This window comes from Lissotriton vulgaris, chromosome 8 (assembly GCF_964263255.1).
Source record: "Lissotriton vulgaris chromosome 8, aLisVul1.2, whole genome shotgun sequence".
Taxonomy (NCBI): domain Eukaryota; kingdom Metazoa; phylum Chordata; class Amphibia; order Caudata; family Salamandridae; genus Lissotriton; species Lissotriton vulgaris.
The window spans coordinates 220,212,957-220,227,059 of record NC_141696.1 but is presented as its reverse complement, the minus strand read 5'-3'; the positions used below and the strand labels follow the sequence as shown (position 1 = coordinate 220,227,059).

General features: G+C 44.1%; 1 protein-coding gene across 1 annotated transcript in view; it reads left to right on the top strand.

Moving 5' to 3' along the window:
• The window catches only part of MIS18A (MIS18 kinetochore protein A), a 70,344-nt gene that overhangs the window by 30,400 nt on the left and 25,841 nt on the right, over positions 1-14,103 (top strand). Inside the window, exon 4 of the mRNA XM_086933254.1 lies at positions 3,202-3,298. Within this exon, the coding sequence (XP_086789380.1) occupies positions 3,202-3,298 (97 nt within the window). The remainder of the gene's footprint in view (positions 1-3,201; positions 3,299-14,103) is intronic.

Sequence of the window (14,103 nt, the reverse complement as noted above, 5' to 3'; positions counted from 1 at the left end):
AAGTAAACCACTTGAGGACAGTTCCAGATATTAACTGATACTGTATTCATGTTGCCCTTTCTTTTTGTTGACCCCAGTTATCTATTCATCTGTTTAAGTTTGTACTGAAGAAATGTAAATTCCTTGCATAAAAGGGGAAAAATCAATAAAAAAAAATTAAAAAAAGCGCAATGAGCCGTCTGCGTAGAGGTCGCCCAGCATTTCTAGGCCTGCCTCGTGCCAGTGCTTCGTCTGAGGTGCCTGTCCTCCCTATGGGTGTCCCCGTGAGTGAAAGCAGTGGGACATAAGGGGGGGTCGCACCCCGGGTAAGGTGTAGGCTTCTCTTGTAGCATTTGTGCGCCAGCTCCAGATGTATCTGGGATGGCCTTTGGAGTCGAGCAACGGGGTGAAACAAGTGGTAGATCTGAGATTGAGACCATGGCTGCTGCGTGGTTGCTGTGCTTTCTAACCCAATGCCGCCTAACCATCTCATCACCCACTGTAGCTGGGCTGCCAAATAATACAGTTCCATATTTGGAACCCCCAGTACTCCTTGGCCGGTGGGGGCGTATAGTTTCCACAGTGCGACCCGGGGCCTGCCCTTGTTCCAAATAGGGTCACGGAACAGGCATGCTAATTCTCGAAATATTATAGCAGGGATATAGATTGGGAGGTTGGAAAAGTAGTATAGCAGTTGTGGTAGGATTACCATTTTTGTCATTGTTATTCGGCTCATGACACTTAATGGAAGGGTCTTCCAAAAGTGCACTCGGGCTCTGACAGCAGAGATGGCTCTGATTGCAAACTGGGGTGTGAAGGCGATCTCTTACGCCGACGATACCCAGTTGGTATTTCCTTTTAAAGATTTGTCGAGTGCCTCTTTTGTAATCTTAAGAGTTGCTTAAAAGACATAGCTCAATGTATGAATAACAACAAACTCAAGCTGAATGCTAACAAGACGGAGGTGCTGTTCTTCGGTAACAGCCAACCCCCCGTCGCAGACCTTTGGTGGCCGGAGGAAATGGGCTGCCCTACCACCCCCGCAGGCTGCGCAAAAAACCTAAGTGTAAAATGGCAGATGGGCTTATCATTCTCGGCCCAAATAAAGCAGGTGACAGGCGCTTGCTTTGGCAGTTTGAAAAACCTGCGTAAAGTTTTACACCTTTTGCCAAAAAACTGCTGTCGGTCTGTGGTTCATGCCACAGTAACCTCTCGCCTGGACTACGCGAATGGCCTGTATCTAGGCCTCCCAGCGTACCAGATAAAGAAATTGCAGATGGTCCAGGATGCGGCTGCGAGATTGCTCAAACATGTCCCATTTAAGCAACATATCTCTTCGCATCTCAAAAAATTGCACTGGTTGCTGGTCACCAACAGAATAAAGTTTAAGGTCTTAACTCTAGCCTTTCGGGTATTCCATGGACCTTGTCCCAGCTATCTGAAGCAGAGACTTGGTGCGTCCAAACAGTCTTGCTTACTCAGATCTAGCTCCCAGAACCAGCTATGCACCCCTCGAGTTAGGAAAGCACGACTGGGGGGCAGATCCTTTAGGTTTAGGGCTGCCATGCTTTGGAACGCCCTGCCCAACGCTATGCGACAAATTACCTCTGAAACCATTTTTAGGAAAGCAACTAAAACCTGGCTTTTCAATCTGGACTAATCTGCTGGACTCTCTGTTGTACGCAGGCTACCTTGCACGCCACCTGTTGCTACAGCTCCAGGACACCTCTTAGGAGGTAGCTGTTTGCGCTTCACAAATGACAGTATTATTATTATTATTATTAGGTTTCCTTCTAATATATCAGCAGGGGACCGATACATGAAGATGCCAAGATAGCGGAACGTGGACAGGTTTTGTATTTTTTACTCAAGGTACAGAAATCGTTTGTGGCCTAGTCAGTCACAGTGTCATTTTCCTGCACCTTTCTAATTTCTTTTTATCGACGGCATGTTAATTTTTTTTAATTAATTTCATACTTTTGTTAATAACTCACACTATGTAAGGTAAATCTGAGCAGGTTTTATTTACGCAAAACAAAAAAGATGCAATGTGACGAACCCGTTGGATAGCATCTCACTATGATACTGCAAATGAATTTTTGATAATCGTGCACAATGCTCCCGCACCCGTCACCCTTTGGTGCCACTGAGTACAGATTATAAATAATACAAATTAAACAAAAGGAGGTGCACCAAAGAAAGTGAATCTAGTCCATTAGGTTTTCTTCAAATTGTTACTTTATTCCCTAAATTCATATTCATCACGGAAGGAAAGTGTTGACACGTAATAAGGTGTTAATCTTTGGCTTTTGGAGCTTACCTCTACCATAAGGAGAAACTGCATTTCGAAATATAGCCTCATAGCGCTATAGATTACAACTTTAAAAAGCCCTGATGAAGTTCCACAAGTTTCATTGTGGAAACGAAACGCGTTGGCTGTTTTTATGCGTGAATATACATTTTAGAATAAAGAAACAATTTGAAGAAATCATAATGGACTAGATTCACTTGTTTAATTTATTTACGCAAAACCCTGCTCCATCTGCCGGAAAGAAGAGTAACACACATCCAAGACAGATTCATTAGATTCAACTTGGTCTTTTACTCACGAATTCTTTCATTGGGCGGGTTTTAAACGTTGTGTGTCACCTATTGAAATGCATTAGCACACTTGGACCTTAAGTCCTTAGAATAACAGCAGCACACTGTGGACTTTCACCAATTTCCAATTGGAATATTTTCTTTACAAAAATGAAGTGTATTTTTTTTCTTTAATATTTGCAGGCTCTCCACAAATACATTTAAATATGTGCCACCTCAAGAAATGCCCAGCAAAATCAATCACAGACAGCAATACATTGGTACATTCAGTGGTCTTCACCACTTGTCCACAGTAATGTGTGGACACAGTTTAACCTGCTTCCATTCAGCATCCCATTTTGGAGGTGGGATGCCTTAGTTTAAAGGCAGGGTGATATCATAGGTTGAGAAGACGACACATTTTTTGTTTGGCCATGCCAGTACTTTCCTCTGTATTGGATAATTCTTGCAAATATACACAGATATTATTAGCAACATGTACGCTATAACTTGAGTATCTGCGACGTTGTAGTCGGTGCCAGCAAATGTTTATTCATTCTGATCGTTGACCATTGCATAATGAGTATTTTACATGAATATTTGTTTTTTTTGGGCGTTAACTTTAGTGTGTTTGCTTTGTAGTTACATTATAGGCTCCACGACCTTGCAAGAAATACCTGAGAAAGACGAACCTCTAACCTTGGAGAAGCGGTCTGACTTGGAAGAGGAGTTGGAGAGGGTAAAGTTAGCGTTTGAATTCTGCAATATTCTTTCTCACATAAAATAACATAATGGGCTGGTAATGTAATGCTACTATTTATTAGTCTGATATTTCTTCGCCTCCAGGCATTAGCTGTCGGCAGCTACTTTGGGTGCACAAAGGTGAAATAGAAACCTTTATTCAGCTTATGCTCTGTTGTAGAGCACTGTATTTAGGGTGAATGTTTGAAATGTGTGATTTTGGCTAAACTTCCAGATGCGAACTGTATTGAAAGATTTCGGGCATTAACTGCCCCCAGAAGATGCTGATCCATCTGATTCCATTTAACAGTGCAGAGTATTCAGTGAACTTACTTTGATTCATTAGAAAACACAACATTTACATGCGAGTTCCCCTAGTTCTTCCCGGTCCCCCACAGGATATAGATTTGTAAACAGGCCACACCCATCCACACAAGCAACACATTTATCAACAGTTCAACTTTGCATCTTTATTAAAATTATACGATGTGTATCCCTCTATAGGCAGCAACCACCCCACAATGATTTGTTATCTATCTGAAAATTAGGAACCAGAGGTGGTGAGACCTTAATGAGTACCCGGGGTCTATTTATTGGCTGAGGGGAAAGATGGTGTGTCATATGAGTTGTGGTGTCCCCTGTGTCATCTAGTAAAAAACATCTGGATTTTAACAGCCCATAACCTGTCCATCTCTCTATGACACATTAATTATTTTATTGCGGTTTACAAGTATGGTGTAAGTTGGCACTCTGCCAACAAGATGAGGCTAACAACATTGGATCACTTTATTCAAAGGGTAACTAAGGGGTGCACTGCTCCCCACTGGAGCCAAGGGGGCTCACTCACTTTCAATATTATGAAAGACGTCTGTGATGTGGCCCCAGCAAGCAATCGGCCGTTCACACTGCAAGGCCGATTGGCTCTTTTGATCTCATATAACAAATACCATTTACTATTTCACCACCATGTTGGCACATTCGTCTACCTGTTGACAGGACCTCGCAGGAGTATGTAACAAATGTTCTGATTGGTTCCTTCTTCAACAAAGTTGCTAAATGTCTGACGTGCAGGAAATAAGTGAGGCCTTGTTGTATTGATTGCTTTACTGGTAGGGACTAAAAGTATAATGCATAGGAATATTTCCACAGGTTGAGGAGTTTATCCAGGTTGCTGCACGTTTGAAGTCCAACACCAGTATGTTTGACTGCTTGAACAATGTCCCAATAAACTAAACTGTGCTACAAAAAGCCCCACAGATAAGGGGCTGTGTGATCTTATTCATGATTTGTTAATGACCATTTTGAAAATAAACTTCAAAATCAAAGTTAGCAAATGTTTTTTTAAATACATGTTTTGACCAAGCTGGCTCATAATTGCACCTTTAGACAGCTGCGTCAGAGGAGAGCCTTTGTGTACTGGGTACATAGATATGCAATTCTTTTGCTGTTTATGACGATACCATCGCTTTCTATTTCATAATAGTGTCCATGTGGTGTCCTTTTGGGTACCATTTATCAGGAGCGTTGCAATTGTATCTAAACTTAGGGGTACATCCCCTACTGGAACAAGCATTTGCAATGCAACAGGTCTCACATTCATGAGTTTGAGCTATTGCCATTGTAAATGACAATGGCTTTTATTTATATTTTGGGTTTTAAAACATAAATAAAAGGCATTGCCATTTAAAATACTAATAGCTTAAACAGTCACACATGCGAGACCTTTAGCTTTGCAATAAAGGGCCTTCTCGACCGATTGATAGAGTGTAAATACCAGAGGAAGAGACCAGCCTGCGACGTCCTCAAAGTAGTGCTAAATAATGAATAAGACGTGCAAGTGTTGTAAATTACACAGACACACAGTGTGAAGTGAAAGTTAGTTACATATGATCCGAGCTATAAACCCTAAAAAAGAGCTAACACCTTTCTCTCTGATTACACTGTCGCAGCTCAGGAGGAAGAGCGGGGGGAGCCTAGTTCCTGCCGTCTCTGTGATTTGAGTGTGCAGTGTTGCATTGCTTAATGTTATTGCTATATTTGGCCTAATAAAAAGCACTCCAACTGGCTTCACCTCCTGGTGCAGGGTGGGCTGTGCTGTATGGCAAGCATGGAGGGAGGGATGTTTTCGGCTGCAGCTCCGGCCTCGTACAGTGCCCCTGCTATTACTAGTGAGCGAGAGGCAATGAGGTGGTGGTATTGATATTGGTGGTGGTGGAGGTATTGGTGGAGGTGGGAGTATTGATGGTGATGGTGCTGGTGCTGGTATTGGTGGTGCTGGTACTGGTATTGGTGGTGCTGGTACTGGTATTGGTGATGGTAGTGGTATTGGTTGTGGTGGTATTGGCAATGGTACTGGTATTGGTTGTGGTGGTATTGGTGGTGGTATTGGTGGTTGCATTGGTGATGGTATTGGTACTGGTGATGGTACCGTTGGTTTTGGTGGTGGCGGCATTATTGGTGGTGGTATTGCTGGTTGTGGTATTGGTGGTAGTACTGGTGGTGGTGGTGGTTTGGTGGTGGCATTGGTGATGGAGGTATTGGTGGTAGTGGCATTGGTATTGGCACTGGTGTTGGTGGTGATATTTGCAGTAGTATTATTGGAATTGGCATTGGTTGTGGTGGCATTTGTGGTGGTGGTGGCATTCGTGGTGATATTGGCGGTAGTATTATTGGCATTGGTGGTGGTATTGGTGGTGGTGGCGGCCTTGGTGGTGGTATTATTGGATGTAGTATTATTGGCTGTAGTATTATTGGCAGTGGAATTGGTGCTAGTGGCATTGGTGGTGAAGGTAGTGGCATTGGTGGTGGTGGTAGTGGCATTGGTGGTAGTGGTTGTGGTTGTGGCATTGGTGGTGATAATGGTAGTGGTGGTGGTGGTAGTGGTATTGGTGGTGGTAGTGGCATTGGTGGTGGTGGTAGTGGCATTGGTGGTGGTAGTGGCATTGGTGGTGGTGGTATTGGTATTGGCTTTGGTAGTGGTATTGGTGGTGGTAGTGGTATTGGTAGTGGTGGCTAATCATTTCTAAATCAATTTTACTTGAGGCGGGGGGAATTTGAAAGAGAAGAAATAATGCTGGGTTAAAGTGATTGAAAGTAGGCGCCCGTGTTACGCTGAAGCAGCGCATGTCCGGTCTTCAGTAAGAGAAACTCAATAAAGTAAATAATGCTTACAGACTAAATAACCGGTTACACGGGCCAGTCTCCATGGGAGGGTAAAAATGAAGATAAGGCTGTACTAAGGAGGGACTCCCAACACTATTAACGAATCCGAAGGCAGCATTTACGGAAGAATAACACAAGCCAATTAAAAATATGGGAGGAGAGTGTGCGCAGCTTCTCTCCCATACTCTATTGCACAAGTCTAGCAGAGCAAGCAGTGCTTGCACGCTGCCGCTATGCTCGACCTAAAAAGCACGCAAAGAGGTAGGGCTTTATAAATATGAAGAGAAAGTGAAACAGTGACGGAGGAGGAGTTTGCTTGATATGTGGATGCTGGAGGTTGCAGTGTTTGTGACCTAAGCATGTAAATTACAAAACGATATACCTGGTCATAACTGCAGTTAATGTTTGAACTTAGTCCATAAAAGAATGATATTACTTTGTATTAAACAGTAGTGAGTGTAATGGAGTATGTAAAAATGTATCTTGGAATCGGTTTAATGAAACCGCGGCTCATTATAAGGCAAATTCAATCAATGCTACGCACAATAACGTCCATGTTGTGGCCCGGAAACCGGCTTCAGAATAAAAAAAAAACTGTTTTACAGTGTCAGGTGTAGTATAGTTACCAGAGAAGTGGTTTGCCCAGCAACGGCAACCACGTTAAAAATGTTCCTTAAAATGTTGTCATGGCTCATTCACCAGTTCTTAATTTTGGAAAGGTGGGCAGCTGGGCTGACCCCTAACATCTGATCGAATGAACCTGCGTTCTTTCACCGTGCTGAGAGGCATGGCTGAGGCCTTCATACAGTTTAATACGTGGCCCATTTATAGACGATTTGGATGGATTTTTGTAACTTGCAAGTCAAGACCCTCGCCTTTTATTTTCTACATCCCATTGCATTCTGGGATCTGTAGTTTTGGTTTGCCTTAATTACACCCCTTGTACTAAAACGTGATTACACAGTTTACTAAAACGCACATGACTGGATTAGCATTTACCTAACGACGTAGAGCCATCAAGTAAATACACAACTTCGTCCTGTTAGATGGATTTTTAGCAACACCAGTTAAGTACCTTAGTTTCCATGGGTGACGTGGTGTGGTTTTTCCCTGCAATTAAGGCAAACCATCAAATGATCTGCCCATCAACTTTTGCTCCATACAAAACCATCCACTCTTGTCTGTCTTTCTTTGCTAGCTCAGCTTTCCCCAACTTCCATTTTTCTTTCAACAGATGTACTCCATTCCCTTTTTTAGATCCTCTTCCTTTCTCTTTTGCTTGCATCCTTCGATAGCACTCTCTCTCTCTCTTTCATCCAGCCCATTCCCTCGATTACATTCTCTTCTTCACGTTTGTCTCTCTCTTTCAGGTTCTGTCTTCTCTCTCGTTCTCTCTCTCTCTATTTGCAGTCTATGCTTCCACCTCATTTGCCTCCACTCATTTGGTTTCCTTTTTTCCCCATTCCATTCCTTTCTTAATCCCTTTAACTCAGTTTCCCCCTCCATTTCGCTTCCTGTTTTGCTGTACACATCTGTGGATCCCCTTACATTACTTGTACTTTCAGGTACCCTTTCTGGTGCACATGCTATTGAGGATCTTTCAGTGGTGCTACACCTACAGAGTCCGAAACCCTTGGCCTACCAGCAGCAGAGACATTTTAAGGCATGGGCAAAGTGGGCTCCGGCTCAGGCCTTTCAGGGGTGGGCCTGATAGAGCCTGCTCTGTTTTGCAGAGAGTCTTGCCCCCGATTACCATGACTAATTCTTAAATAAATTGTTGTAAAGCCAGTTTTCCTTTTTAATGTGGCTAATATGTGAGACTCTATTCAGGACATTTTGCAGAGACATGCTGTGTTTGTTTCATGCAACATACATAAAAAAGTTTCTTTAAGATCAAAACAGCACCTATCAAATGAGAAATGGGAGGGTGTTGCAGAAATTATTTCCAGCAATATTAGTGCGCTGCTGCTGCTGTGTTCAATATTGAAAACACAATTCACTATCCCTGAATACTAGATGTAAACACGTTTAAAATTTGCACAAGTGTGCTATGATCACATAACGGGCATATGAACGAAGTCTGTACTACTGGGCACTCATTGTCCACAAAATATGCATTTGCCAAAGTTTTGAAGCATTGGGCTAATAGCTGGCCATATAATATGAAAATGCCAGAGGCTTATAATACTGGGCAAATATCAGCTGCCCAGTTGGTGTGAATATGACAGAAGCTTTCACAACTTGACATATATAATAGGCCAACCAAACAAAAACCTGCACAAGTGGACATTTTTGACTCCGTATGTGCACTCGGCAGACCTCCGTTACATGCGCGGTAATGCTTAAGTCATCTACACTTCTGAAGAACGTAATTTTTAGATACCATACCACAGCATTACATAATGTGCATATACAAAGGGTGTGCAATGTATTCTATGCATAGCTGTAACATTGCATTTTACATAAGTCTATGATGAATGCACATTTTGGAGACCTGATGTATGCATACAATCAGAGTTTTGACATCCATATTGAACTGAATGATGTGCAGAACTCAGTTACAGGCAGTGTATATGCCAGAGAGGTGCATCTAGCAGAGTCCAAGATATTCATGTGATCGATGCTTTCAAATTGGGCTTGTACCTCTGAGGTCTATAAGGTCATATATTCTTTGGGAACATTATGTACATAGATCAGTGGGAAGTGAATTCTCCAAATTCTCAGAGCAAAAGAATTGAGAAGTGCGTAAGGTGTGGTGCTCTCTTCTACCAACAGACTGGGGCAGTTTAATTGCAGGTATGCCCACCAGACGGGGGTAAGTTATACCTTTCTTCTCTGTAACTGGTCAGTCTTTCCCAAAATTCAAGTAGCCAAGCGGCCTTGTGACAATAAACCTGGTGAATGGGCACACGTGAAATTACGGAGTTCACAAGAGGCCCTCCGCCCACTTAACACGGAAAGGGTAAAAATACCCAAATATGGCATACCACATGAAATGCATAATTACATTTTTTTGCGGAAGCTGACCCAAATTCATTTTCAGTCCGTGGATACTTAAAGGTAAACCGCTCAGTGACTAACCTGTACCTATGGGCAGGTTATAAACAGGCGCACTGGAAGTATGAGATTTTGTGGCTGCTGCATTTTCCGCATATTTAGTAATGTGCCACATTCAGTCACCGGCTGCATAATCTGTAGATTTTAACACAAAAAGTTGTTTCTTGTCAAATGGATCAAGTTACTAAAAACGGCACATGGCAGGCCTGTTGCAAACGTTGGCTGTCACCGATCTGTTGCTTTTTGCTGTATTTGGATGTTAAATTGATACTAATGAGATTAAATATTTGCCCGGATAGTGTTAAAGTGTAAAAATTACAAAATAAGTATGTAATACTATCACAAAATGTGCCGCATTTTGCCACATATTTTGCCCTTTTTCTGCATAATTTAATCCACCCTGTCGCATAATTTTGTACTCCCCTACCACATAATTCCTATGTTCCTGTTTATAAAGCCGAAAAAAATAGTCTAAACTGGATATATGTGTACCAAAATCTCTTCTCAACCCCCAAACATACTATCCAGTGACGCAGTGGAAACAAAGTTTTCAAATGAGAACTCCATCTGTGGTAGCTCTGTTGTCATCCTGCGACTGTTCAGTGTCCCCGTGGCTTCCTACTAGCTCTAGGAAAATAATAGGCCAGGTCTTCATAACTAGTCCCTTGGACTACTAACTCACACTTCTAGTACCGGGGAACGAGGCCCCCTGGTCTAAATTACAGGTGGCACAAAACGCCTTCCATTGGGTACCCGTTAAGAAATGCAATTTATTTAAACTCCTTTGCCACACGTATAGAGCACTATTTGGGAATGGTCACATCTACCTCTGCATGAGAAACTCAAGGTAATTGAGAACTTTGGACATGGCACTGCGAACCTCATGGTGTGCCCATACAACACGAAACAGCGGTCTATCGTTTTCCTACCAAGACCCTCATCATTGGAACAGGCTGCCATTTCAAATTCTTTTTTGCCTGGATTTTGGAATACTTATGAAATTGCAGAAAACCTGGATATTTTGTGTTATGGCAATTTAATGTTTAATGTGCGTGAATCGCCCTGGGAGGCGTATCTCGGCTCAAATCATAACCAGATTATCAGACTAATTAAGCCAAAAATAGCAGCGTTTTAAGAAGTTTTCTAAATATGTAGTGGTACACACTTGTAGATAAAATACAATTGACATATACGAAATGGAAGCTTGTTCCAGACCAAAGGGGCTATTTTAAGATTTGTTTGTTGTCATTCTCCAAGACTGTAGAATAAGTGCTGGGATACGCCGCTGGGTATGAAATGTTGCGCTATACAAGTACAGTTAGCATAACAAATACAGAACGTGATAGTAGGTTTTCATTTGTGGCCATGGCCTCATGGGAGGCCAAGTCACTCCATGGACAACACAGGTCCCTTCCAATTATAGCCTTAAATACGAAGATGGTCTACAAGTGTGGGGGACGTCTTGAGCAAGAACCCACTTCTGGCTGCCTGCTGCAAGCGTACCAGAAATCAAGGCCACGCCTATGGTGATCAGGCCCCGGGCCGGACATCTTCTAACCTTAGTTACGGACATGCCTGGCACAGAAAATCATTTGAGGGTGTTTCTAAAGAGTGTGGCATTTCAATGAGTAGTTTTAACTGAACGCCCAATCAAATGGCTGGTTTGCCCCTGAGGGGGGGGAGGCAACGGGGGGGGGGGGGGGGCGGCGCTCCTGTGCTCATGGCGAGCTCAGCTCGTCACGGCCACACCCGCTCCCGTGAAATGCTCAGCACAGCACAGCACAGCAGGGGAATTATCCCTGCATGCGAGCGTTCCACGGCTCATGACGAGCTGAGCTCGTCATGAGCACTGGAGCTCGTCATGAGCATTCAAGGGGTTAAGCAAGATGAGTCCGATCAGGTCTCAGACCCGGTAGTAATTTCAAATGGACATTGAAAGGGGTCCATATCGGGCCCTATATTTGTGTCCAAGACTTTATAAGAAAATACACGAATCACATTGTGAACATTGAGTTCCCAACATGTTAAGGTAATTCCTTTCAGTGTTTTAGCTCACATGCTTTACTTCATCTTGCACTCCATAAAAGGGTTAGATATTTCCAGTGTTGCGTTTACAAAAAAAAACCTGTGTGCAGCATATTGCGCTTGTATAGTACATTCTTTAAACCGAGTCACCTCGAGGTGTTTATAACATGCCACCAGGTTTCTAACTGTGCCACCTGTCAGTGGGCCATAAAGGTGTTCAGAATACATGGTTATCCAAAGATTGGCCTCACTGCAGAGACATTAGCAAAGTCAATTGTCCCGGCTAGTGCCCAGAGAATGTGGCGTAAGGGTTAGAGCTTCCGTGTAACTGGGGGACCAGGTCCCAATCTCGGTGTAGGCTCAACAGCCTGTGAACCTGGGCAAATCTTTTAATCTCGTATGCCTACCAAAAATGAATGGATCATTGTGTAATATAACTGGTGCTCATGTTAAGCGCTCCAAAACATTTGGGTCAAGTTTGTGCAATATTAACTGCAAAAAAAAACAATAGCCCTCCCGGGAGGATGGCTGAATGAAAACATTCCTGCCCACGGACATCTCAAGGCAAAGGCCTGCAACAGGTGGGTTCCAGGCCTGTGTTTTAGATTCACCAAACGTTAAACTAGGATCCGATTAACAGGTGTAAATTATTCATTGCAGCCGAGAATCGCACTCACGCGCGCTGGCTTGAGGCCTCATGCAGCGCCGCGTCACCTGAAGCGGAACTGACGTCAGCCAACCAAACGTGATAGATGATTGGCCCTAGCGTGGTAAACGTGATAGATGATTGGCCCTAGCGTGGTAGCCTCTATCACAGCAGCAGTGCGCTTCGAGTGCTGCATGTGACAAGTTCGTCGTGACACTAGCCAGGCAGCGTGCTCACACACATACACACAGCAACACTACTGAACCAAAAGACGAGCACGCCTGCACCCCTCGGAGCTGGCACAATAGGATTGCAGCGTGCAGCTCACTGAGCAACTTGGCATCTTGCACTCCATAAAGGGGTTAGATATTTCCAGGGTTGCGTTTACAAAAAAAACAAACTGTGTGCAGCATATTGCGCTTGTATAGTGCCTTCTTTGAACCGAGTCGCCTCAAGGTGTTTATAACATGCCATCAGGTGTCTAACTGTGCCACCTGTCAGTGGGCCATAAAGGTGTTCAGAATACATGGTTATCCAATGATTGGCCTCTATCCAGAGACATTAGCAAAGTCAATTGTCCCGGCTGGTGCCCAGAGGATGTGGCGTAAGGGTCAGAGCTGCCGTGTAACTGGGGAACCAGCTTCCAGGCTCGGCGTAGGCTCAACAGACTGTGAACCTGGGCAAATCGTTTAATCTCGTATACCTACCAAAAAATGAATGGAAAGAAGTCCAAGAATGGCTATCAACGAACCACCTCAAACTCAATCAGGGAAAAACTGAGATCCTCCTCGTCTCCAACAAAGAAGAAAACCCGCAAATTGTTGAATGGTTGAAAGCCATTGATTCCTTCAACGGAAATCTCACCCTGGCAACCTCGGTCAAATCACTGGGAATCACCCTTGACCACAAACTATCCATGTCAAATCACATCAAGAACTCCGCCAAGAGCGCCTTCCTCAATCTGAAGCTCCTCAACAGAATCAAACCCCACATCCCTCCCGCCGACCTCAAGCAAGCCACCCAATCCCTGGTGTTGTCCAGACTGGACTATGGGAACGCAGTTCTTTCCGGTACAGCTCTTTCTCACCTAGCCCCGCTCAAAACCACCCTCAATGCTGATGCCAGAATGGTCACCGGAATAAAAAAATTTGACCACATTACTCCTGCACTCGGAGATCTTAAATGGCTCCCAGTTGAAATGCGGGCCAGCTTCAGAACTGCCTGCCTTACACACAAAGCCCTGCACACAGGGAAACCGGAATACTTAGCCTCCAAACTCAAGAAAGCCGGACAAGCAAGAAGCCTCAGGAGTTCCAACTCCCTCCTACTCATTCCTCAAAAAACGTGTAAACAAAAGACTGCTGCCCGCTCTTTTGCAGGAAACGCTCTGAAAATCTAGAACGCCATCCCAGTCAACATCAGAACCACCCCTTCCTTTCCAAAATTCAAAAACCTCCTAAAAACCCTCTACCGCGCCTTCCCGAATGCAATTACGTGACGCTCTCACTGCCACAGGCTGTCACCTGACAGCGCGCCCTCAATGGGCAGCCTTTGTCATCGAATTCAACCACTTCCCACCTCCTACCCTCTCTCTGAACTCTCATCCCCTTGGTCGGCACCACAAAGAGATCTTTTCCTGCATAAGTCTTGCCTTTCCCTGGGATTTGAGACTGCCTTTTGACCCCTCGTCCTTATTGCCACACCTCGACCTCCTCCAGTGGCGTCACTAGGGGGGTGCGGACTGCACCGGGTGTCACCCCATCTGCGGTGACACCAATCTAGTTAGTTAGCCTCCTGGCCACAGTAGTGCTCACTGGCGTTAGTGCAGAGCACGCCACCACGGTGCGCTGTGCGCAGTTGCACACGCACCTTCTTACAAAAAATTAAAATGCACTCACTGCAGCCAGCAGCAC